General features: G+C 49.5%; 1 protein-coding gene across 1 annotated transcript; it reads right to left on the reverse strand.

Annotated features, from left to right (window-relative positions):
• Positions 1-4,403: 4,403 nt before the first annotated feature.
• LOC124990913 (carboxypeptidase A5-like) lies at positions 4,404-22,545 on the reverse strand. The gene is made up of 10 exons (XM_047561449.1): positions 22,532-22,545; positions 22,222-22,303; positions 21,065-21,199; positions 12,552-12,650; positions 11,297-11,398; positions 9,658-9,759; positions 9,180-9,290; positions 8,761-8,851; positions 5,421-5,620; positions 4,404-4,565 (listed from the first exon to the last, which is right to left on the reverse strand). Exons 1-10 carry the CDS (start codon positions 22,543-22,545, stop codon positions 4,404-4,406), a joined length of 1,098 nt encoding a protein of 365 aa, XP_047417405.1.
• Positions 22,546-22,785: the final 240 nt, after the last annotated feature.

The following is a 22,785-nucleotide window of genomic DNA, read 5'->3' on the forward strand; positions in this document are numbered from 1 at the left end:
CAAACTTCATTATCCAGAATCCCCAATATTTACAACTGTAAAATTAGAGGGTTGGTCTACAACATCTGGAAAGTTCTGTGACTTTATGATTACCTACAGAAAGAGGTCCATCAGATCTTCCCTGCCCCTCAGAAAAGATGTCACAGTCTCTGTTGACTCCTTCCCAACATCCACTCTTCCCTTCCTCCTTAACACCGGAACTCACTTTTATTTGGGGGCAGCAATTTGCCCAACTATAGAGCAATTTCCCAGCCTCCCTTGCAGCTGGGTGTGGCCACATGACACCGTTCCAACCAATAACATGTACATTTAAGTTCGTGGACCAGCCAACTCAGCTGGCTCACCTTCTCCTCCTTGCTCTTCCTGCCTGGAATTTAGTGGTATGATGACAGTAGGGCAGCCATCTTGCAATTTGTCAAAATACAAGAAATGTGCTGCACAGTGACATTTAGGCCAACCACCAATGACAGTGGTCCCAGGAGATTATAATGGAGCTGAAAATGTTCCTCTTGCCTAGTGACATGTAGCCATTGTAGAGTCGCTGTGGTACACCACATTGCTCCTGTGTTTGCAGAGATGTAACAAACCTACCAACAGCCAGTCATATAAAAGTAGAGCACAGACAATTATATAAAGTACATAATACTGATAAAAACAGTAAATGACTGTGCTACTGGTTCCTGTATTTACTACACTCTACTTCTTTTTTTAATTTTTCAGTTGTACGTGGACAGAATACCTTTATTTTATTTATTTTTACGTAATGCCGAGGATCAAACCCAGTGCCTCAGGCATGCTAGTTAAGTGCTCTACCACTGAGCTACAGTCACAGCCCCAACACTTTACTTCTTATTGTTATTTTAGAATGTACTCCTACTTTAAAAAAAAAAAAAAAGCTTACCATAAAACAATGTGACTTTTACACCAGGAACAGCTGCTCCTGAGTCTCTGGATTGCATCATTTTCTCTTGTGCTTGAATTAATCTCTTGTTGTGTTCATCACTGCCTTAGGAGCTGATAGGCTACCACACACACGTAGCCTACGTATGCAAAAGTCACCTAGATTTGTATAAATACACTCTGGGATGTTTGCACATGATTAAATCACTTAATGACACCTTTCTCAGGACATGACCCCATTGTTAAGGTTTGTGTGACATTGCTATACACATTGTCTAGCAGAATGGCAAAACACAATAGGTCGGAAAGGTTTGGGTTCCCATGCATGAAGGAGTCACCAAGCCAGTCCACTACCCACTTCCGAGGACTTCTTGTTACATGACGAAAATAAAAACCCCTATCAGGTTAAACCACAATAAGGTGGGTTTCTGTTACACAGAGAAAAACACGTGAGACTGAGGAGGAGAAAGAGTCCTTCAATAAACATTGAGTTTCTTCTGTGTGCCTGGAGCTACCAGGAACTGGGTGAGAGTGAGCAATCCAGACATGGTGCCTGCCCTCAGAGGCTCACAGACCAGTCCAAGTACAAAGGACAAGTACCCAGAGAAGTCAGTAATTCCTCATTATCATTTCTCTGAAGGAAGTAAAGGCGGCCTTGGACAGGAGAACCAAGGGAGATGTCTACACCCAGTGGGTGGTCCTAGGACTTGTGGGAAAAAATATTGAAGGGGAAGAGTGGGAGAAAGAAGGTTCCAGACAAGAAGGGGCAGCACGTGCCGAGGTCTGGACTGGGAAGCAGCTTTGGCGCTGAAGGAAGCAGGAGGAAGCTGATAAGGTTGGAGCTGGTGAGCAAGGACCTTGGAGGCGTGGAGACAAGGTGGGAGAGGAAGACAGGAGGTCCTGCAGCTTCTTGGAGGGCTTTTATTTCAAGCTATGGAAGGATTTGGAAGAGACTGTTACCTTATGAAAAGACCTCCATCTGAAAAGCAGTTTCAGCTACAACTTTTGTGTGCTTATGGTCTGCACAGAGATCTAGCCAACCTGGCTGCAAAACCTGGTTCCCAGACCCCAGTCCTCAGGGGGCTTGAGCTGGAGTCAGCTTCAGGATCTGGAGGCAGGTGGTGAACCATGGCCTTAGGGCCAGTCCCAGCCTTACTGCTCAGCAGCTGTACCCTTCAGCTGCATGCCCTTGAGCCTGTGCCTCTGCTTAGAAAATAAGGACATTAATAGTCCCAACTCTTATAGCTAAGAGGCCATGTGGTGAATCCCATAATGTCCTGAGAACCATGCTTGGGACATAGTAGGTGCTGGAAAAGAAATTCTCATGTCCATGGTAATAAGGAAGTCCATCAGAGCCCAAATATTCCTGACCCTAGGCCAGGGCTTCTCCAGCTTGGCACAAGAGTCACCCGAGCTCCACCTCAGACAATCTGTGTCATTTGGGGGATAGAACGCGAATACCACCATGTTAAACAACTCTCCATGCACTCTGCTGCAGGTGGAACACAGGCCACATGTGAACAAATGATGACATTGTGGTTTTGGAGTTAAGAAAATCCAAGTTCAAAGTGCCCTCAACTTTCTGTGTGGCTTTAAAACTTCTCTGTAGCTTGCTTTTCTTATCTCAAAAAATGAGCTTATTAATAATACCAGTAATACCCCCGCCATGAGGATGAAATAAAAATATTTGTGTAAGCCAAGTGCAGTGGCACCTCGGGAGGCTGAAGCTGGAGGATCTTGAGTTCAAAACCAGCCTTAGCAACTTAGAGGGGCCCTAAGCAACTCAGTGAGATCCTGTCTCTAAATAAAAATATTAAAAAGGGCTGGGGATGTGGCTCAGTAGTAAAATGCCCCTGGGTTCAATCAATCCTTCATATATATATATATATATATATATATATATATATATATATATATATCTGCTTAGAGAACATAAAAGTTATCTCACACTCCAATGTGCAAAGGTAGAACTCAACTTTATTTATCTGTAGCTTATATTAACTTATCCCATGACCTTGTATTTCCACTAACAGCAGAAAACTTCAGGTTGGAAAATCCATCTCACTTCCTGCTTTAAAAACAAAACAAAACCCTGGGTCTCTCTCAGTCTCTTGTGGAAGATTTTAACCAGAATCAGAATTCTCCCCTCCTCTGTTACTGACTTTTCTCTGGCAGACAATCCATGTTCTTCAGAGACCAAGTTCCCCCACTTCCTCAAGGTTGCCCCACAGCACAGCTGGTCCTGGGCATCCGCATGCCCAGCCAATGCCCATTGTGTCACCATGGCTGCTGGCTGCATGGCCCTTGGACTTGGCCTTCTTGCCTCTACCCCAGGCCTCCCCGCTGGACAACCCCCTAGTTCTTTGCTCGGAGCTCTTAGCAGCTGCAGCTCTGTGGTGCCTCTAACATTTGTCCAGTCCCCTTCCTCAGTCACTTATTAATTTGCTGATTAGATGCCCGGGCGGGTATGGGCCTTGCCTGGGGTTTGATCATCTTAGACAGCCTCCTTCTGCCAACCAACCCTACTGCTTCTCCTTTCACAGTCTGGATGGAAACAGGGGCGCTTCTTACCACATTCTGCTCTTGTCCCTGTCCTCCAGGGACTGGCTCATGGTCATCCATATTTTTTCCTTTCATGTGCGTGTGCACATGCGCACACGCACACACACACACACACAGACACACAGACACACACACACACACACACACAGCTTCAGTCATTGTCTTGCTTCTCAGGGGGGTCTCTGCCTCCCCTACGAGCAGAGCACCACTATCCCAGCCCCCCCATGGAGGGGGAGGTAAGGGTAGAAGGAAAGCTGGGGACGGGGGAAGGCATGCCATTAGGATCTCACGACAGCAACCCTTTAATTTTCTTGGAGAAAAGTGCCTACTTCATACACGACCTGGCCTGGAATACTACATGGTCACAAACCAGTGACCTGTTCATATAGGGCTATGTGGTTAGTGGGATCCTCTGAGAGGGCACCTCTGTACTAGGCCCCTGCCTCCTCTTCTTTATGGGGAATGAAGCAGGCGGAGGCTGCCCGTCTGGACCCACTTCTTCCTTAAGGGCCCAGAAATGCCACCAATAGAGATCCTCTCCTTTAGTTCAAACATCTTCCTTCCAGGTCACGTTAAAATGTTAATGTGCTGGGACAATGTGTATTTGAGTAGCTTCCCGGGGGCGAGGTCTCGGTTTTGGGCTCTGAGAACACTGCAAGAGAAGAAGTGAGGCAACCTGCAGGCCCCTCATTTTCCTGAAGAAGTGTCCCCAGGCGTGAGCAACCCTCTGTCCCCTACTCAATGCTGAACCCAAAGGGATGGCAACCGATACCAGAGGCAGGAGCCTGTTTCAACTTGCATTTATTTCCTAGGGGTCTGGGGAGGGGACAGGGAGGGATGTATAACTTGGATATCAGGAGTCCCAGGCCTCGGGAAGGAGGGTGAACCCCACCTGCTCTGGCCCCAGGAGCACTGCTAGTAGGGGTGATTCAGGGCGTGCTTCATGATGGTCCGCATTGCCATCCATGTCTCCTGGGCTGTGGGGACAATCTGGGTGGCCGGCAGCAGAAAACCATAGCGCCCTGTGTCCCGGAGCTCGAAACTGAAGGCATACTTAATGCCATTGTCATAGGCCCAGTCCACAGTGATCCCACTGGCCACATCTACAAACCAAAGGGCCAAAAAGTGCCCCCAAAAGGAAAGAGAGAGTGTGGCCATGGGGGACAGAGGAATCCTGAGTTGAAAGTGGGCCCTGGGAACCAAAGCCCCAGCCAGCCCAGAGCACACTAAGCTTCCAGGCCCAGGTCTCCTCCTGGTCCCACCCAGCCCATCTCTCCCCCTGCAAAAGGAAAGCCCCGAGAGGCCGGCAGACTCTCCCCTGAAGGAACTTTGTAGTGAGCCGGGCATTGGGAGCTGTGCATGGTTGCTGCAAAGCAACAGCTGCCTGGTCACCACGGTCCACCCTTCTATCCAGATGTGGGAGGCAGCTCTGAGCAGCCCAGCTATCTAACGGTACTTCCCTGTGGCTGACCAGATCTGCCACGCAGCCCAGGGCCTGCACCTGCCTGATCCCAGGTGGATGTGGCATCCAGGGACGCTCACTCACAGAGGGTGGCGCTGATGCTGCCAAAAATGTACTGGATCCCATGCACCTTGTACAGGGCCTTCACTGCATCCTCAGCAAGCCTGTGCTGCAAGACGGCGGCCGGAGGGTGAGAGGCGAGGGTTCAGAGTGGCTCCCCGCACACCCCGCCACCCTCAGCAGCCAGTGAGAAACATGGATTGAGGAGTCCCTGCAGCTGATCACGCAGATGGCTCTTGTGAGAGGGTGGCACGGCACCTCCAGCTTTGAACTTGATCACGCATGAGAACAAGCCCCGCTCCTCCCTACCACAGGGTGTACTGGTCCAGACCGTTGTGTGAGGAGTGAGAGCCAGGACCCCTGGGAATGTGCCGGATATGGATTTTCGTGGGGTAGGGGCCTCTTCCTCCCCCAAGTTCTAAAGAGCCAATCTTACCAGCTCCTTCTCATTTGAAACAGACTCCATAGAGTGGCCATACGGGTACATGAGCATCTGAGAGTAACTGTGGATGGAGATCAGAACCTTGAAGTTCCCATGGCTTGTGATGAAGTTCACAATGGCGGCCACCTCTGGCTCTGACTGAGGTGAGGGCCCATGATAAGTCTCTGAACAGGGGTTGCTGTTAGAACCATTTCCTGAAAGTAAAATAAAATCACCCAAAGGGTTGGAATTCCAAGCTGTGGCAGAAATAGTGCTCACAAAATACCTGTATGCTCCCTTATATCTCCCAGCTTCCTCTGCAGTTTGGTTGAAGTCATGTGACTATTTCTGAACAATGAAAAATGATGTGAGCAAAAATGATGTGTCACTTCTGGTTTGAGGCTGTTAAGAGCAATGGTGACTGCACCACACTTTCTTTTCTATCTGTGTGGCTGGAAGCAAAACATTCTAGAAAGAAGTAGCATCCTGGGTCCCTCTGTCACACTGAATGAGAAGTGCCAGTGACAGTCATCTGCCTTCCTTAGACTGTGTGCCTGCGAAACAAACTCTTACTGCAGTAAGTCACTGAGGGTGTTTGTTACTGCTGCATATCCTGGTCTCATACATCAGAGGACTATAGCAAAACCATGACCCAGCAACTCTGTAAACTTTCAAGGAGCCTCCTTGGCTTGTCCTTTGGGTAAGACCCAACTGTGGTTCCATTGGAAAGGCAGGCCTGCCTCAGAAGGTGCATCTAGGAGAAACTCTGGGTTTCTGCCCCAATTCCAGCTTCCCCTGCAGTTGATCTTTCTTGGTTTCACTGCTGTTGAAGGCTCAGACAAAATATCTGCTCAAGCTTTGCCCCAAACATGGCCCTAGGAGTTCCATGGACTTGGGGGCCAGGAACAGAGAGAGCAGATCCCCATGTTTGTCTGAAGCTGATCTGGGAACCAGAGATGCAAGAAGTCTGGGAATTCTTCTTGGGGACCTACTTAGTGGAGAGGGCAGAGGAGCTGTCCTCTCTTTTTTTTTTTTTCCCCCCCACAGGTTTAATTTTTTCCTGTCTCCTCCTAGATTCTCTTTTCCTCTTCCACTCCTCTTGTGCTCCTCCCCAAAAGCCATGTTGTGGAGGGCTGAGCCAGGCTGGTCAAGACTTGTGGGTTACAGACACACGGACAAGGAGCCATCCCAGTTCCCCTCTCCTTCCTCTTCCCTGAAAGAGCTGCCCCCACGCCTGGTTCACAGGCCAGGGATCCTCCCAACTTCCAAAGCCTCGTGAGGATGCCTGAGCCCCTCTCTTGACCCCACAGGACCAGCACAGTGGCCCAAGGACCAGTTCAAATGAGGTTCTAGGAATGCAGCAAATTGATCCTCCCCAGAAGTGCAGGTAAGGGCATGCACAGTCTCCAGACAACCCATGACGCAGCCATTAAATTAAGGCAATAATACAGCCATAAACAAAATCTTCCCACCTGAGTCACCAACTCAGACACTCACTATTTCTGGCCATAGGCAGCCCAGAGACCATTCTGTCACTGGGGAGCCCATCACCTCTTGGTTGGCTGGTCCTGGCCAGGGGTAGGGGACCTCAGTTAGAAAGGGACATGTCTTCAGAGAGCAGGGGGGTGCGAGGCAGCCCCCCAGGCTGGCTGACAGTGGCCCCCTTTGTTGTGTCTGCCTGCAGCTTCTGCACCTGCTTTAGTTGACGAATGACAAATACCAACAGATGAGCAGAGCGGGCCAGGCTGAGGGCTTTGTCTGCGTTTGCAGCCCACGCAGGGAAAGCGGTTCCCCTGCCAACGACCAGGTGGCTTTGCCCAAATATGGAGAAACACTTCAGGCCATTAGTTCTGGTTCGAGCTAAGCAGAATAAACTAATCTTCCCCTGACCAAATGGGAATTAGCTGCCTGCCTCTCTGACATTCACAGTCAAGGTCCTCTGAGCCTTCCTGTTTCACAAGTACCTGCTAATGGATTCATTAGCTATTTATTTTTCCTTCTCTAAAAATGTAATTTGTAGCAAGGGGAAATCTCTGGAAGGACATGGTAAATTATTAAAAGCAGTAATCTTTGGGTAGTGGGATTATGGGAGCTTTTGGGCTTTTTTCTACCTAATTGTTTTTTACATTGTACATATACAGGTGTTTTTTTCTTTTTCTTTTTTTTTTTTTTTCCTTCCCTATAAGAGAAACCCACAAAAGTTATTTTCTTTAAGAGGTAATTTGTCTTTCTACTAGCTGGGCTACCTCAAGATCTGTGAGCATTGACTGCAGTTAGTTCAGAGGGGTTCACGTGGAAGTCCACCCAGAGTAAGCATCTGGTCATTTGGAGATGGAAACATCTAATTTTACACAGTTGTGTTCCTTTACAGCAGTGGTTCCACGCGGAGCACAGACCCCAGGCAACATCTACCAGGAGAGTTAGAGGACTCACTCCCCTTGCTTCAGAACAGACCCCAGGAAGCTAGATTTTCAGGACAATGGGCATCCAGATCTAGAATGTTCTCCATCATTGGTTTGACCACCAGTCTAGGGATCTGCTTGTCAACTGCCCTGTGTAGCCAAACCCTGTACCATAGTGGAGTTTAAATGCCACATCTGGGGATTGAGGACAGTGTGTGTTCCGGAGGCTGTCCCGGCAGGATCAGCATCCTGCCGTAACATGGCTGCATTTCCAGTCTGGAGGACTGTTTCCTCATCTAGTCCCTGTGCCTGTGGCATGGTGAGCAAGAGAGACAATCAGGAGAGAACACCATGAAACTTAGGAGAAAGTTACCCACCTAGCAATGGGACCATAAAGCCTGTAGGTACGAACCAGGCTGCCAGCACAGGGTCACAAAATAATGGCTCAGGAATAAAAACTAGGCTTGAGTCAGTGGTGACAACGAGGACTCGGTTCATTCTATATTGAACTACTTCTCTGATCTCCCCAAGGTGTGAGTCTCAGGTCACAGCTCCTGGACAGTGGTTCAGAAGCATATCCTTGTGTTGTGCTCCCTCCAGAGAGAAGCCAGGGACACTTGGGGGGCACTATAAATTCTGGGTTTTGTACCTCCTTAGGCCATTCTCTGCCATGTTTAGGACTTGACCCTTGCAGTTCATCTGCATTCAGGAGCTGAGGGTTTCTTTCAATGTTCCCATGAAAGCTTAGCCTGGGTATTCATTTGACACACACGTGCAACTTCTCCCACGTCCCATGGTCAATCCTAGGTACGTGCTTGCCTGTCCATGTCCATGACTCATGCATATTAGCAAATTCCATGCGCCCTGCCTCTCAAGTTGAGTCAACACAATCTGACTGTGGGAGACCAGCAACGCCTTCCTCCAGCCCTGCCCAGGATCACGGATCTCCATACCTCCAAAGCCTGACTTCCAGTTCCTGTTGAGATCCACACCGATGCAGAAGATGCCAGGTCTGCTAGACTTGTTCTTCCGCCACAAGCGGTTCTGAGAAAGCCCAGGTCAGGTGACCCCATTCACTGGGCCCATTCCCAGGGATGGTGGGGCAGGAAGGAGCAAAGGGAAGAAACTCCAGGACAAGGTGGGGCTGGCCTGGGACTGGGCCAAGGCTGCAGATGAGTGTGCATGGTTGAAGTCAGGTTGGGGAAGAGACCTGACCACAGGCTGCCAGTGGTGACCTTCCCTGGTCAGGAGGTTGAAGGGCAAGAAGCCAGAGCTGCAGTACCCTGAAGGGGCCACCTCCAGAGACCACAGTGACCTTTCCCTGGCTCCCCCATGGCTGACCCCTGCCTCCACACTCCCCAGGTGCCCTCACCATGCTGTGAGTAAAAGCAAACCCATCAGGATTGGTGACAAGCTCTATGAAGATGTCCATGGCTTTCAGTATCCTTGTCAGGACACGGTCTTTGCCGAATTCACTGACAATCTGCAAGAAAGGGTGAGGGATGGGAGGCCATGCTGGGTTCTCCTCAGAGGCAGAACAGGACATTTGCACAGCTAGCAGCTGCAAGAAGAGGTGGCATCAGACTATCAAGCTCATCCTCCTGCAGAACCAGTCTTAAATTTTAAACAACTGGAAGACAGCGTAGATATGGGCTCTGCATTGCAAGAGGCCAGCACACATACTAGCTGTTTCAAAGGGGATGGGGATAGAGCACTTGAATTTAAAGGGACTGAGTCTAATTTTTCAACCAGAGGTGCCCTCAAAGCTCCCTCCAGCTCCAGCCCCATCTCCACCTTGCTCCATCTCCAGCCCAGCTCCAGCTCCACCTTGGCTACAGGTCCCTGCTGACCTTCTTGGCAGTCCAGATGCCAGTGGCATGGGTGATCCACTCCCTGGAGTGAATCCCAGTGTCAATCCAGATGGCGGGGCGCCGAGAACCTCCAGTGCTGAACTGGGATAAAGAACCAGGCCCCAGACAAGGATTAAGGAGGTTTGACCAGAGACAACTATGGTGTCATCCCAGGGCTTCCTGGAAGGAGACCCCAGATGTAAGCTCACAGCCTGGGATGGCTCCATATGCCAGTCTGGGCGGGGGCTGGGGTGGGGTGCACAGGTACCTGATCATGTGCCCATGGAGCGCACGGCCTATGAAGTGCACACGTATGGGGGTCTTTGGCCCTATAGTGGTACTCTTGGAGGGCAAGGTGATCCAGAAGCACAGAATTTCCCAGGATTGAGTGCATTTCAAGACTAAAGCATCTCAAACTTTAATGGGCACATGTATCCCCCAGTGTGGTATCAAAAACTGATAATAGCAATTTCAGTGGAAGCCAACTGTGTTTGTGTGTGGGTGGGGGAGGGGATGGGTGTTGAGGGGATGGCAGGTGAAATGGGTAAGGGAAAGAGGGGACATGATATGCTTAGTTTTTAGATACATTTTTGCATCTGTGGTGCCTTTGGGATAGCTGAGGGGTGTGTTCAGTGACCCAGTCTGTATGATTGGTAGAGGGGCCAGGGTTGGAGACATGATCAGTAAACTCAGTGTGGTTGGTCTATGGGAAGGGGGAGCTCGCCTAGGCTGCTTGCCAGGGAAGGAGAGCAGGAAGCCAAGGTTAGAGGCAGGGATGACGAAAACGCAGATTCTGATTCAGTAGGTCTGGGGAGGGGCCTGAGGGTCAGCATCTCCAACATGCACTCTCCAAGGTGACGTGGATGCTGTTGTGCAAGGACCACACTTTGTAAAGCAAGGTCTCAGATAATATCACAAAGACTGGGACAGCACCAGGTGGAGGATAGAAGCAGAAACAGGTGACGTTTAGGGTCAGAGTAGACAAGGCCACTTTGCTGTTCAGAAATGTCCAGCAGAATATTGTTGAGAGCAGCAGTGCTTGTCCTTCCTGTTGACATCCAGGGCCCCGCACGGCCCACGCCTCTGGTGCCCTTGGAGACATGCCCTAACTGTTTTCCAGTGGGCCCTGCACTCACCTATGCTGTTTCCTTCATGACACTTGCCAAATTTGCTCAAGCACTGTTCCAGTGGCCCCTGTGAAGGGCTGGGAGGTCTCCCCAGAGACTCAGGCCTGTCCATGGGGTTATCTGAGCCAGATGACCTTGATCATCATCATACGAGCGCTCACTGTATCTCTTTTCCCACTTAACATATATAAAGCAACTGAAGCAACAGGAAGGACACTGACTCACCCACACTCACACCCCAAGTCCAGGGTGACGACTGCCACTCTGCAGCTCCATCTCCTTAGCAACCCTCCCACTACTTCCTGACAAGGTCTCCGCACTGTCACCTGCCCATACCTACAAGGGTGGGTCCCTGAATACCACATCTCAAAGCTTATGAGTCACCCAAAGACAGCAGCATACACATCTTTCCTCTCCCCAAAACTCCCATCCAGTCACTATCTCCACAGGCTCTGTCTTAGGCTAGAGCCTGTCACTGCAGTTGTCCGCTAGTTGACAAAGTGAGCTTTTACCTTCAGAACAAGAATGGACCGATTTTCAAAACTGTTGCCAATGTGAATTTTGGAGACGATGTTTGAATTCTCAGCTACAAAGTTGTCAATCCAGCTATATATCTGCAAGGAATGAAATCTCAGACTGGCAGTTAACTTGAGAGAAGGGTGAACCCCAAGATGTCTGTGAATATTCTCCTCCCCCCATCCCACTCTGTTCGCTGTATTCCCAACCCCCTATGAGAGTCTAAAAGGACCCAGATTAGAAACTGGAGTTGAAGATGCTCTAAGAATTAAGGACAGTGAGGTGTAGTCTTGCTGGATCGGCAGGCTTCTCACTGCTGTGCAGAGCTATCCCTTTGCCTGGGAGAACAGCAAGTGCTGAGCCTGCTCAAATCCCCATGTGTCTCTCTATGTTGTGAAGTCTCTCATGCTTTCATCCATTAGTCCATTCTCCATTTGAGGGATCCACAGACCTTGTAGTATTTTTTAATCTTATGATTCTTTTCTACATTTTAAGTTCCTTGAAGGCAGAGTTCATGTTTTATTTATCTTTAGCATCAATAAATTAGTTATAAGCTATATTAATTCATTCTCTTATCCTTTTGGTAAATATGATTAAGAAATATAAGAAAATAAAATGGCTCCTCTATTACAGGACTTGTGAAATGGGAAAATTGATAACAGTAGCAGAGTGGGCACTATCAATAATGCCATGTCTTGTACATGCAAAACGAGAACTGTGCCTTGCATTTCGTTCTGGAGTAGGAATCCCTGGTGCCCTCCTTGCAGATTCTCCTTTACAAACAAGTCACCACCAGTCACACCGGCCCTAGCTGGCTATCACTGTGATCATGAATTCTCTCCAAGGCAACTCTGTTTGATTCTGTAAGTATGGCTTTCCACTGTGCCTAACCTCCCGCTGCTGATGTCCCCAAGTACACACAGTGCCCCTGAACACCAGGCCTGGTCAGGCAAGGTGGAGATTCCTGGATCCCTAGCCAGAGAAAAGGGTCTGGAGGCTGCCTCTGCCGACCTTAATGTTCTGCTCTATGCCTGCTGACGACTGTCCTGTTGAACTGCAGTCCCCTCTAACTGGCTTCTGGATCCCATGAAGCTGAGCAGCCAACAGACTGTCACCTAATACTTACTCTTCACTCCCTAAGTTCACAGTTTTTCATAGACTCCAGCACCTTCATTGGTCTCTGCCCCAATCTGGAGAATCCAAGGGGCCCAGAGGCAAGAGAGAGCCTGGAGCGGGACCAGACAGGCCTACCTCCTCCAGGGTGTGGTAAGAGGAGTAGCTGAAGCTGCTGGTGCTGCGCTCCAGCCGGCGCGAGCGTGCCATGGCTTCTCTCTCCTCGTTCAGCAGCACCTAGGAGATGGAGCACACGCTGGATGGCAGGACAGGCCTAGTGCCTCTTCTGAGCTCTGCCTGGACCAGCCATGCAGAAAGACGGCATCGACACACCATAGGAGCCCTTGGGAGCGTCACTGTGCTGCAGGAGAGGAGGGGGCCGGTGACTTGTTCCCCAGAATCCCTGCTGCTCTTTCCCAAATGAGCACAGGGCAAGGTGTCTGGGAGCTGGGTTGTAAGTCCACCTCTGCGGCCAGCTCACGGTGGAACTTGCTGTCCTTAGTTTTCTCACCTCGAACACTGGGACAGTGATGTCTGCCTTGCTGCCTCACAGAAAAAACTGTAATAATGGATAGGAAGGAATTTTCCAAAAGATGCTCATAGTCTATTCTCGCCCTTCATAAACATTCTTGGAAACAGAACCCAGGCTGAATCATGGGGAACCCCTGGGGGGAGCAGAGAGATCCTCTGACCGCCAACACTGACTCTACCCCCAGGAAGCAGCATGGATGAATGGTATCCAAGTCATTTGGAAAGTCAGGTATGACAAGGTCAGTTCAAATCACCACCAATGTGTCAATGGTCTTTCATTCACCATGCTGACCTTCTAAATCAACACAAGCACAGGCGAGACAAAAAGCAACATCCTGCATACCAGTTTGGAGGTGGAATTCAACCCTCAAGTGGCACTTCCCACTGACCACAGGGAGGACAGTCGGGTACCTGGGTTGAGTTGACTATTCACTGCTCAGACCACCCGTGTCATCCCAGGACACTTTTCCAACTTGGGTCACAGTGAGATGGGCAGGTGCCTTCACCCAAGCTCATATCCTTAGCCTGGTACCCAGGGACTGAGGCACCCCAGGATTCAGAACTGACTAAAGTGCCACAGAAGGTGTTGATGGCATCTACATCAACCCAAAGGTGCCCCTCATTTGCAGCTCTGGATCACAAAAATGTCTTGACAATGCCTTGATTTGGACCAGAGCCTTTTGGTTTACCAAGCATCTTTATTCTCATGATCTCACTTGACCAGATGCCAGGGCAGGAATTAACTCTGCATGTGTCAGAGATACAGCAGATTGGAGAGGTGACAGGACTTAATGGCAAAGCTAACAAGTGGCAGAGGTGAGAAAAGAATGAGCTATTTCCAGTTCCTAGCCTTGGGTGCCTTAAGGCTAGCCGCCCAAACTAAGGGACAACAATAACATATATACAGACATGTGTATCTGTGTGCACCTGTATAAATATGAATGCAGAGAGTCAGGCTGAGGGAGAGAGAACACAACGGGTAAAATGTTAGTAACTGAAAACTGCATCATACTATTCTTGCAATTAAAAAGGGGGTTTTGTTTTTCTGTTTGTTTTAATGATGAAAAATGAAGTACCCCCAAATACAGGAAAATAAGACACTAAAAAAAAAAAATCTACCATAATGCTAACAATGCCTATTAGAACAGGAAAATTGGGGCACAAGGCCCTGGGTTCAATCCCCAGCACCATACACACACACACACACACACACACACACACACACACACACAAAGAACAGGAAAATGAGAGCAACAATAAATGTTGGTGAGAATGTGAGGGAAAAGGCACACTCATATATTGCTGGTGGGACTGCAAGTTGGTGCAGCCACTCTGGAAAGCAGTATGGAGATTTCTCAGAAAACTTGAAATGGAACCATCATTGGACCCAGCTATTCCACTCTTCAGATTATACCCAAAGGACTTAAAATCAGCATACTACAGTGACACAGCCACATCAATGTTTATAGCAGTTCTATTCACAATAGTTAAACTATGGAATTAACTGAGGTGCCCTTCAACAGATGAATGGATAAAGAAATCATGGTATATATACACAATGGAATATTACTCAGCCTTAAAGAAGAATGAAATTATGGCATTTGCCAGTAAATGGATGGAACTGGAGAATATTATGCTAAGCCAAATAAACCAGTCCCAAAGAATCAAAGGTGGAATGTTTTCTCTGATATGTGGATGCTAATTCACAATGGGGGGTGGAGAATAGAGGTAATTTGGACTAGACATGGGTTAGTGAAGGGAGGGGAGGGTATATGGGGTAGAAATGATAGAATGAATCAGACATTATTGTTCTATGTGCATAAACAACCAGTGTGATTCTATATCATGTACAACCAGAAGAATGAGAATTATACTCATTTATGCATCAAAATGCATTCTACTGTCATATATAACTAACTAGAACAAATAAAAATTTTAAAAGAGAATATAAAAAATAATAGGAAAATTAGGATTTCAAGCAATTTTTTTTTTCTTTTCTCTATTTTTTATATTTTGGCCATGCACGCTTCTATTATGTGAATAAGTAAGGATTCTTAAATGAATGAATAATACCAAATCCAAAGCCCTAATGGATGATATAAGGTAACAGCAGTGAAGTATTCACTGGGCTGAGAAAGGGTCCCCTCAACCCCTACTTCAAATGAGGTTGCTGTCCAGTGACTCACTCAGCCTTGAGGGTCCTGGCCACTTGCTCATGACTCTCAAGTTCTGAGATTTCAAAAGGACCTGGCATTGATAGCTCATTTTCTTTCATGTTTGAACACTAGGCAATTGTAGCTGCAGTTTTCTACAGCTGGGTTAGCTTGTGTGGGGTTCCCAGTTGGGCAAAACTGGGGATTACAGGTTAAATTAGACATGGCTGAAGGAGCTTTGGCCCTCGATGGCTACTCAGGAGCACCACCCTAGGAAACTCTAACAAAAGGACTGTGTCTTCTTCCCAGGAAATCCCCCCGCTCTGGGCAGGCCCACCGTGATGGATGTGTGCCCACCATTATGGACTGGTGGTGCAACCAGCTGGGTGTGAGCAGCTGCAGGGAGGACAGCAGCTGGGCCAGGGCAGGCTGGTCCCCACTCTGGCCTCATGGGAATAAAGCCATGGGGTCTGGAGGTCTAATCGCCAAGGGCCTGCAGGAGTGCATGAAGGTGGGGGGCGTGGAAGACAGGAGAAGAAACTGGAGGGAAACTGGAGGAAAGAACCGGAGGGCCCAGTTTGCAGCCAGGGACACACACAGGAAGACAGCTTCCAGGAGGTCATCCTTTGTTCCACAAAACAGCTTGGAGGCAAATGGAAGTCGGCACCAAACTGCAAATAACTTTCCAAACACCCTCCCAGTCTTGTGAATGGAAATGACACCCTCTTAGGAGCTGGGAATGTTCAGGCCCTCACAGCTGGACTCCAATTCCAGGAACATTAATCTACCCTGGCCTGAAAACTGCACAGATGTTTGCTCCCTTCCTAGGGCCCAGGGATAGGGATCAGAGAGAGAAGGGCTAGGAATGTGGCCTTACCACAGGCTGGGGATGCCTCCTTACAACCCTGTCAGGCTCCTCAGAAAAAGCAGAGAAAGAAAAAAAAAAGAAGAAACTCAGAAGTAGGCCATTTGCCTCCCTGGAAGCCATAACCAGACAGGGGCAGTAATACCTTGGTGTGAATTAACTTATGACAAGTGTCAGGGAGGATGGGGGCACTAAGCAAAGAGCAGCACCCCCAGGGTTGGGGAGGGGAGGGTAGTGAGGCAGATCCCGCAGTCACAGAGCTCCAACCCCAGACATAATGGCCGTAGCTCTGGGGACATGGTGGGGAGCTCCCTGTTGACAGCAGTCTCCTCTCCTGCCTGTCCCTGGCTTTCTCAATTAGGCCTATATTTGTTACATGGCTAAAGTTCACAACAGTCCACAGGCACCATACACGGGAGGGCTCCTGATCTGATGTTATTAGAAGGGACTCTGCGACTTCATTACTCACAAAGCAAAGTTAAAACACCCATTACTGCTGAGGAAGCCAACTGCAGAGGCGAGTAGAGGTCCCAGATCCACGCTGCCTCAGATTAGACCCTGGCACTATCACTAACTTGGACAGATCACTAACTTTTCTGTGCCTCAGTCTTCCCTCATGAAACAAGGATCATGTCATCACATACTTTAGCCCATACTTTAATGTGTTCTCAAGAGGATTAGAAAAATTAATACATGTTAGGCATGTAGTCAATGCCAGCAAATGCTGGCTGTGATGAAGATGCTGATGATGACCACAAGCATAATAACTCCTGGGGTGACTCCGGAGCTCTGTGATGGATCATTAGAAAGCATGGCTAGGCTGGCACATGCCTGTAATCCCAGCTTCTCAGGATACTGAAGCAGGAGGATCACAAGTTTGAGGATAGCCTCTGAAACTTAGCAAGACCCTGTCTCAAAATAAATAAAAATGCTGGGGATGTAGCTCAGTGGTAGAGCACACCCCCACTGGGTCAGTCCTTAGCACCAAAAAATAAATAAAGACTAGGAAATATGGATTCCAGAGAAAATATGGCATCTGTGGATAGCACATAGTCCCACTAGTGGTCACCTGCCCCTCATGTGACCCAACTGAGGAGCCTGGGTCCTCTTCTGTCCCTTCCCCCTTGACACAACCAGACTCTGATTCCTCCTTGGGGTCTTTCCCATGATTGTCCCTTCTTCCCTGCCTTTTGCAGCCCTCCCTACCCTTGAGTCTCCTCTTTAGAGTGCTACCCACTCCCACACCAGCCAAGAGCATTTTCACTTTAAAAACCCTTGCATTCAGCAAACATGTTTTTGTTGATCACATACTATGTGCTAGGTACTAAGGACATGGCAGCCAACAAAGTAAAACCATCTGCCTCATAAAGCTTTCAGTCTAGCAAGGAATGTAGAACAGCAAGGAGATAAAGGACATGGCCAAGTGTTAAATGCCAAGGACAAGAGTGGAGCAGGGGGAAGAGAGAGGGAGTTGGGAAAGGGGGTGAGAAGAGGAGTACCTTTTAAAATAAGACTTAATTCCTTTTCACACCCCACATTCAATCCACCACAGTTAAGAGTGACTTGAAGTTTCTTGCCTGAGTGACTAACTGGAAGAATGACCTTGTTGTTTCCTGAGCTGAGAAGCAGATGGGGCTGGGGGTGCTCGGTTTGGACCTGCAAAGTTTGAGATACCCATCAGGCACCCAGTGGCCATGGCCATGAGTAGGTGGCCAAGTATAGGAGTCCAGAGTTCAGGAAGAAGTACTGACTGAAATGCAATAAGGGAGTCCCAGAGGAGGTATGATCCTGGACGAGGGTATGGAGAAGTCCACGGACAGAGCTGGAAACAGGAAAACTGTGGGCAAAGGAGCCACCAAGGAGCCAGGACAGGGCAGCATCCTGGAAGCCCAGAGAAGAGACCTGATGCAGGGAAGGAGCAGGGCCAGAAGTGCCTATGGAGACGAATATGAAACCTAACAACTCAGGGGACCCTAGTGTCCTGCGTGCCATTGTTGGGGGTCAGCTTTGGTGAAGTTGAGGGGGGGGAACAATCCGGGTGGGGATGGGTAGGTCCCACAAGTATAAAAAGTCAACATTTCTGGGAGTTTTACTCTACAGGCAAGCAGAGAATTGGGGTGATGGCCGGAGGAGCAAGGGATGGGATCAAGAGAGGATTTTTAAAGATGGGATAAATAACTCTCTATTTGTATGCTAATGGAAATGATCCAGGAGAGAGGCGGAAATTGGTGAGGCAATATTTACACTGAATTGTATTCCCAGCTAGATGGTCAGAGCATGGGTGATTTTTGTTTTCTTCTTATGCTTTTCCCCTATTTTTCAAATTATCTACCATGAATATTTATTAATTTCATAATCAGAAAAAAGCCATTAAAATCCACAGAGCTGATTGCTCAAGTGAAGCTTTTCCATGGTGACTCATCCTAAGGAAAAAAAAAAAAAAAGAAAGAAAAAGAAAAAAACCACCAAGGGCTGAAAAGAACGAGGAGGTGAAGAAAAATTAAATGCAAATAGAGCTCACTCGGAATCAGATAATTTCTTGCCTGGCCCACTGCAATTTCCTCACCACCCTCCTGCCTGTCAGTCTCTCCCCGGCCCTGTCCCCGACTCAACACTGTCACTGTCAGGGTGGTTTTTCTGAAATGCAAATCGGATGGTGTCAGAGCCCCTCCGAAGGCTCCCCCTCTCCCCCACCGGTTTTCGGGATCAAATCCCGACCTCTGCACAGGGCGGAGGACGCGCTTTGCTCTGGGGTCCAGCCTCAGCCGCAGTCAGGGTGGGGGCTCCTTCTCCCCGGCCCCCCTTCCCTTCTCTTCACCACACAGTAATTACCGCCTTCTCAGCACCGCGACGTGCAGGGCCTCTCGTATTTGCTCCCATGGCAACCTGCTCTCACTCCACGCTCCCAGCCACTCCATTGTAATCACCGGTTTACTCGCGCCCTCCCATCCCCCACCGCTCCACTCCCCTGGAGGCAGCGCAGGGTTTCTGAACCTCAGTGTTTCCAGCGCCTTGCTCAGTGCTCAGCACACAGTAGGCAGCTCTGGGTCTGCGGGTGGAGTGAACCGGCCCACCTCGTCTTCCCCAGCGCCGGCTGATGGCAGAGCCAGGGGAAGGGGAGAATGTCGCTTCCTGAAACATCTCCCCGAGCCTTTGGCCTAAGCCCGAAGCCTGCAGCAAGGACTTTGAGCTCTCTCAGCCTGGCCTTGGCCACCCCACACACCTTCTCCTTCTTCTTTCCTTTTCACATCCATTAATTCAACCCACATTTATTTAAGCCCCAACTAAGCGACAGGGGTGTAAAAGATGCACTGGGGAATGCGACTGAACCCTGACGGGCAGGAGGGGAGAGGGGCCAGGAAACAAAAGACGATGTGTCCATAAGGACCCTCTGCCCAAGCGGGTCCTAAACCCGCCAACAAAGTAATTCATTCTGCAGACAGTTACTGAGGGCTCACTACGTAGGGGACACCATGCCAAGTGCTGGGGCTGAGATGATCCAGAGAACAGAGAGAAAAATCAGGCCTTTGTGTCATTATCTGAAATAAATCTGGTGGCCAACAACCTGAGTGGTGCAAAGTCCTTGCAGTCTTGTCAGCACCTCGGAGCCCTCCCCACAAATCACCATCATCACCACAAATCAACCAGCAACAACAGCCTCTCTCCACCCCAGCACCCTCTAAGTCACAGAGTGACCTTGAGGATGGCATTCGGAGCGATGCTGTGCAGAGGGACAGTGAGTGGTGAAGGTCCTGCCTGGCTGCGTTAGGGGCTAGGGGCATTGTCCTGGGAGCGCAAAGCCCCGGGGGGCATGGGGACTGGGGCAGAAAAGAATGCAGAGGAGCAGCTCCTGAGGGGCAAGTGGGGAGATTCAGAGGTGACTCTGGGACTGTACCTGATGTGCAGAAATCAACAGAAAAATTTTCAAGCCTCTGCATCTCTGTTTGCCAAATGCCGCGGGGTTCCCAGGGCGAGGCAGAAGCAGGGAAATGCGAACTTCAAAATAGAGGCATGGGCTAAAAATGGGAATTAAGTTCTGTTTCTTTTGATGTGGTAGCCTCTTTTGTCTGTGAGAGTTTCCCCATTTTTGTTTGTGGGGGATTTAATTAGAGAAACATCCCACCCCCACATGTTGAGCGGGAAACAGATGTGCCTAAGGAGGGATAAAGGACTTTGAATGGACCCAAGTGCCCCAGCCCTGTGCTCGCATGGGAAAGGAATGCCGCTTAATGCGTTTATCCCTTGGCATGCGGTGTCAAGTGTGTGCGCTCTGGGAGGCTCCGTGTTCCCACACTCGGAGTCCTCGAGGAGATCAGTGCAGAGCAACATGGCTGGAAACGAATCTGTGGATCCAGTTCCACAGGTACACGGTCAGTAAAGCGCGGCAGAATGGTGCAGCCGGGAGGCTTAGGGATGGCCCCGAAGCCTGCACAGTCGACACAGAATTGCACCAAGTTCAGAAGAGTGGCCGCAAGGTGCAGCGCCAAGTGGGGCGGGGAGTGTGAGGGTTGCCCTGGGCTCCTTTGTCCTACCCTAGGTCCGGCCTGTGTCCATTTGCCCAGAGCTTCTCCTTTGGGAGAAGCTGGTCTTGGGGAGAAACCCACACAGACAGCCCTGCACAGAGTCGGGCAGCAGGAAGAGATGAATGGCAGGGCTCACACCAGCCACTTCTCTGGAGTAAAGAAATCTCCCCTGGTATTATTGCATGGCCGAGACACAATGAGGACAGTGGGGAACAGTCAGAAAAGCAAAGAAAGCCATCAGAGGCGCTTAGGTAAAGACCTAAGCTATTTCCTCGGTCTGCATTCTTCCCGTCTCCTGCTTTGCTGTTGGCTGCAGATTCCTCCCTAAGAGGACTCATCCACAGCACCCTTACCCACTATGGGAACTCCCTGCCCTGGGAACTCTGTCTGAGGTTTAAATTCTCCCTGAGAAATGTGCAATTTAATTCCTTCCATGGCATGTTCACAAACATGCAGACAGAGATCCGGAAGCAAAATGTCAGTTTTTAGCCTGAAATGTTTTTCCTCCATGATAAGCCTCAACCAGAAAACCAATGCGGAAGATAAGAACCTTGCCACAGTGCCAGCGTGGGACCTCACCTGGATGTCCTTTATCATGACGCTGTAAGCAAGGCCATGAGACTCCAGATAAGCTTTGATGTCGTTCAGTTCAGAGAAAGGAATTCTCATATCCACGGGGAGGCTGGGTCTGGCTGGGCCACGCCAGAAGTCCACCTTGTTCACAATGGAAATGAAAACAGGTGTGTTTGTTGCCTATCTTTACACAATCCTGTGGGCACTCTGGCAAGCCAAATGGTTTTCTCTAATATTTAAGAGGGCTCCAGTTCCATAATGAAAAACACTAAGGTGACCGGAAAGACCAGAACAAATAAACAGAATCCCTGCATTGCCAAGTTTCTTTCCCTACTTCCAAGTGCTAGTCTCCCAGCTTTGCTCACCCATTGCAACTTTGCTTGGATTCACAGAGCCCCAAAGAGTTCCTAAGCAGGAGACCATTCATCATCTGGGACATTAACACAGGCAAGAACCCTGGTTAGAAGAGGGAGGCCTTGTTGCTCCCAATCCCTGGCAAAGCGGGAGAGGTTTAATCTGGAGCTCCATGTCCTACATCTGGTTTTCAATTTGTAAAATGGAGAGACTTACAAAGTCTTGTAAGTCCTCATTGATGGGGACACTCATACAAATATAAGAGCAAGGGCTTTGGGTCACTTCCAGAACTATGATTGCTTCAACAGCCCTCAACAAAAACCCTTCTATTATAATTGACAAAGAAAATGTTTCCCGTCTTGAAAACTTGTAGAGGACAAATGTTCTCAGAAACAAATGCTCAGACTGACAAGGATGAACCCAAACAAAATCAGGTTTGTCAAGCTCAGCCATTTCAGTCGAGAAGCAGATGTGTCCACACTTGATGCTACATGGCGTCCCACCAGGGACATCTGTGCCTCCCATGTGCCCTTAGGACATTCCGGCCGTCTTTGGGAGTCTGCTCAGCAGTCCCCATCCAGGACAGAGGGGAAAGCTAAAGGTAGCTACAGTCTAAAAGGGGCGCCCAACCTCACGGGCAAGTGTCCCCAACCTTTCCTGAAGGGGAGCCACATTGGGTTTGTCCGGTGCTGTGATCACTGGTGGAGACCTGGGGAGGGCGGGTTTGGGATGGGGGAAGGAGGACAGGGAGCCTCCGTGCTCGCTACTTGGGAGGAGAGGGTTGTCCCTGAGTCCTAGGCAGTCCTCACCTTCTGGGGCTTCAGGCCCTCCAGATCCCTGAGGAGTGAAAGCTGCTCCTCATCTTTGGCCAGAACTCGAAGAACCTGGTCTCTGGAAGACACAGAGGGGTGGAGAAGTCTGCAGAGCGGCCTGCTCTGCAGCAGGAGCGTGGGAGGCTAGGAAGCCCCATGTGGGTTCTGAACGGAAACGGAAGTCCTGATATCTCTGCCTTAATCGGGTCCCAGCAGAATGGCCCCTCCACCATCACACAAACACACATTGCCATACCTGGATGCCCTGGCTCACAGTCCTTCCTCCTGTCAAGGGTCAGCCACTTACCCTGTGAAATTCATTTGACCCCAAGCTGCTGCCAGGATAAAGCTGAAGACCAGGAGTATCCGCCTGCCAGTCCCTCCTTTGGGGATGCCCAGCATGCTTCTTCCTCCAGGAAGCTTCAAGGACTTTCTGCACACCCAGGCATGGCCCAGGCCTCAGAAGAGCGCAGCACCTAAGGCCGGCAGCCCCGGCCTGAGAATGGACATTAGGTTCTGTGGGACCCAGGCCAACTCCCCAGCTTCCTCTCCCTAGGCAAA

The sequence above is a fragment of the Sciurus carolinensis genome, chromosome 8 (assembly GCF_902686445.1).
Source record: "Sciurus carolinensis chromosome 8, mSciCar1.2, whole genome shotgun sequence".
Classification (NCBI taxonomy): Eukaryota; Metazoa; Chordata; class Mammalia; order Rodentia; family Sciuridae; genus Sciurus; species Sciurus carolinensis.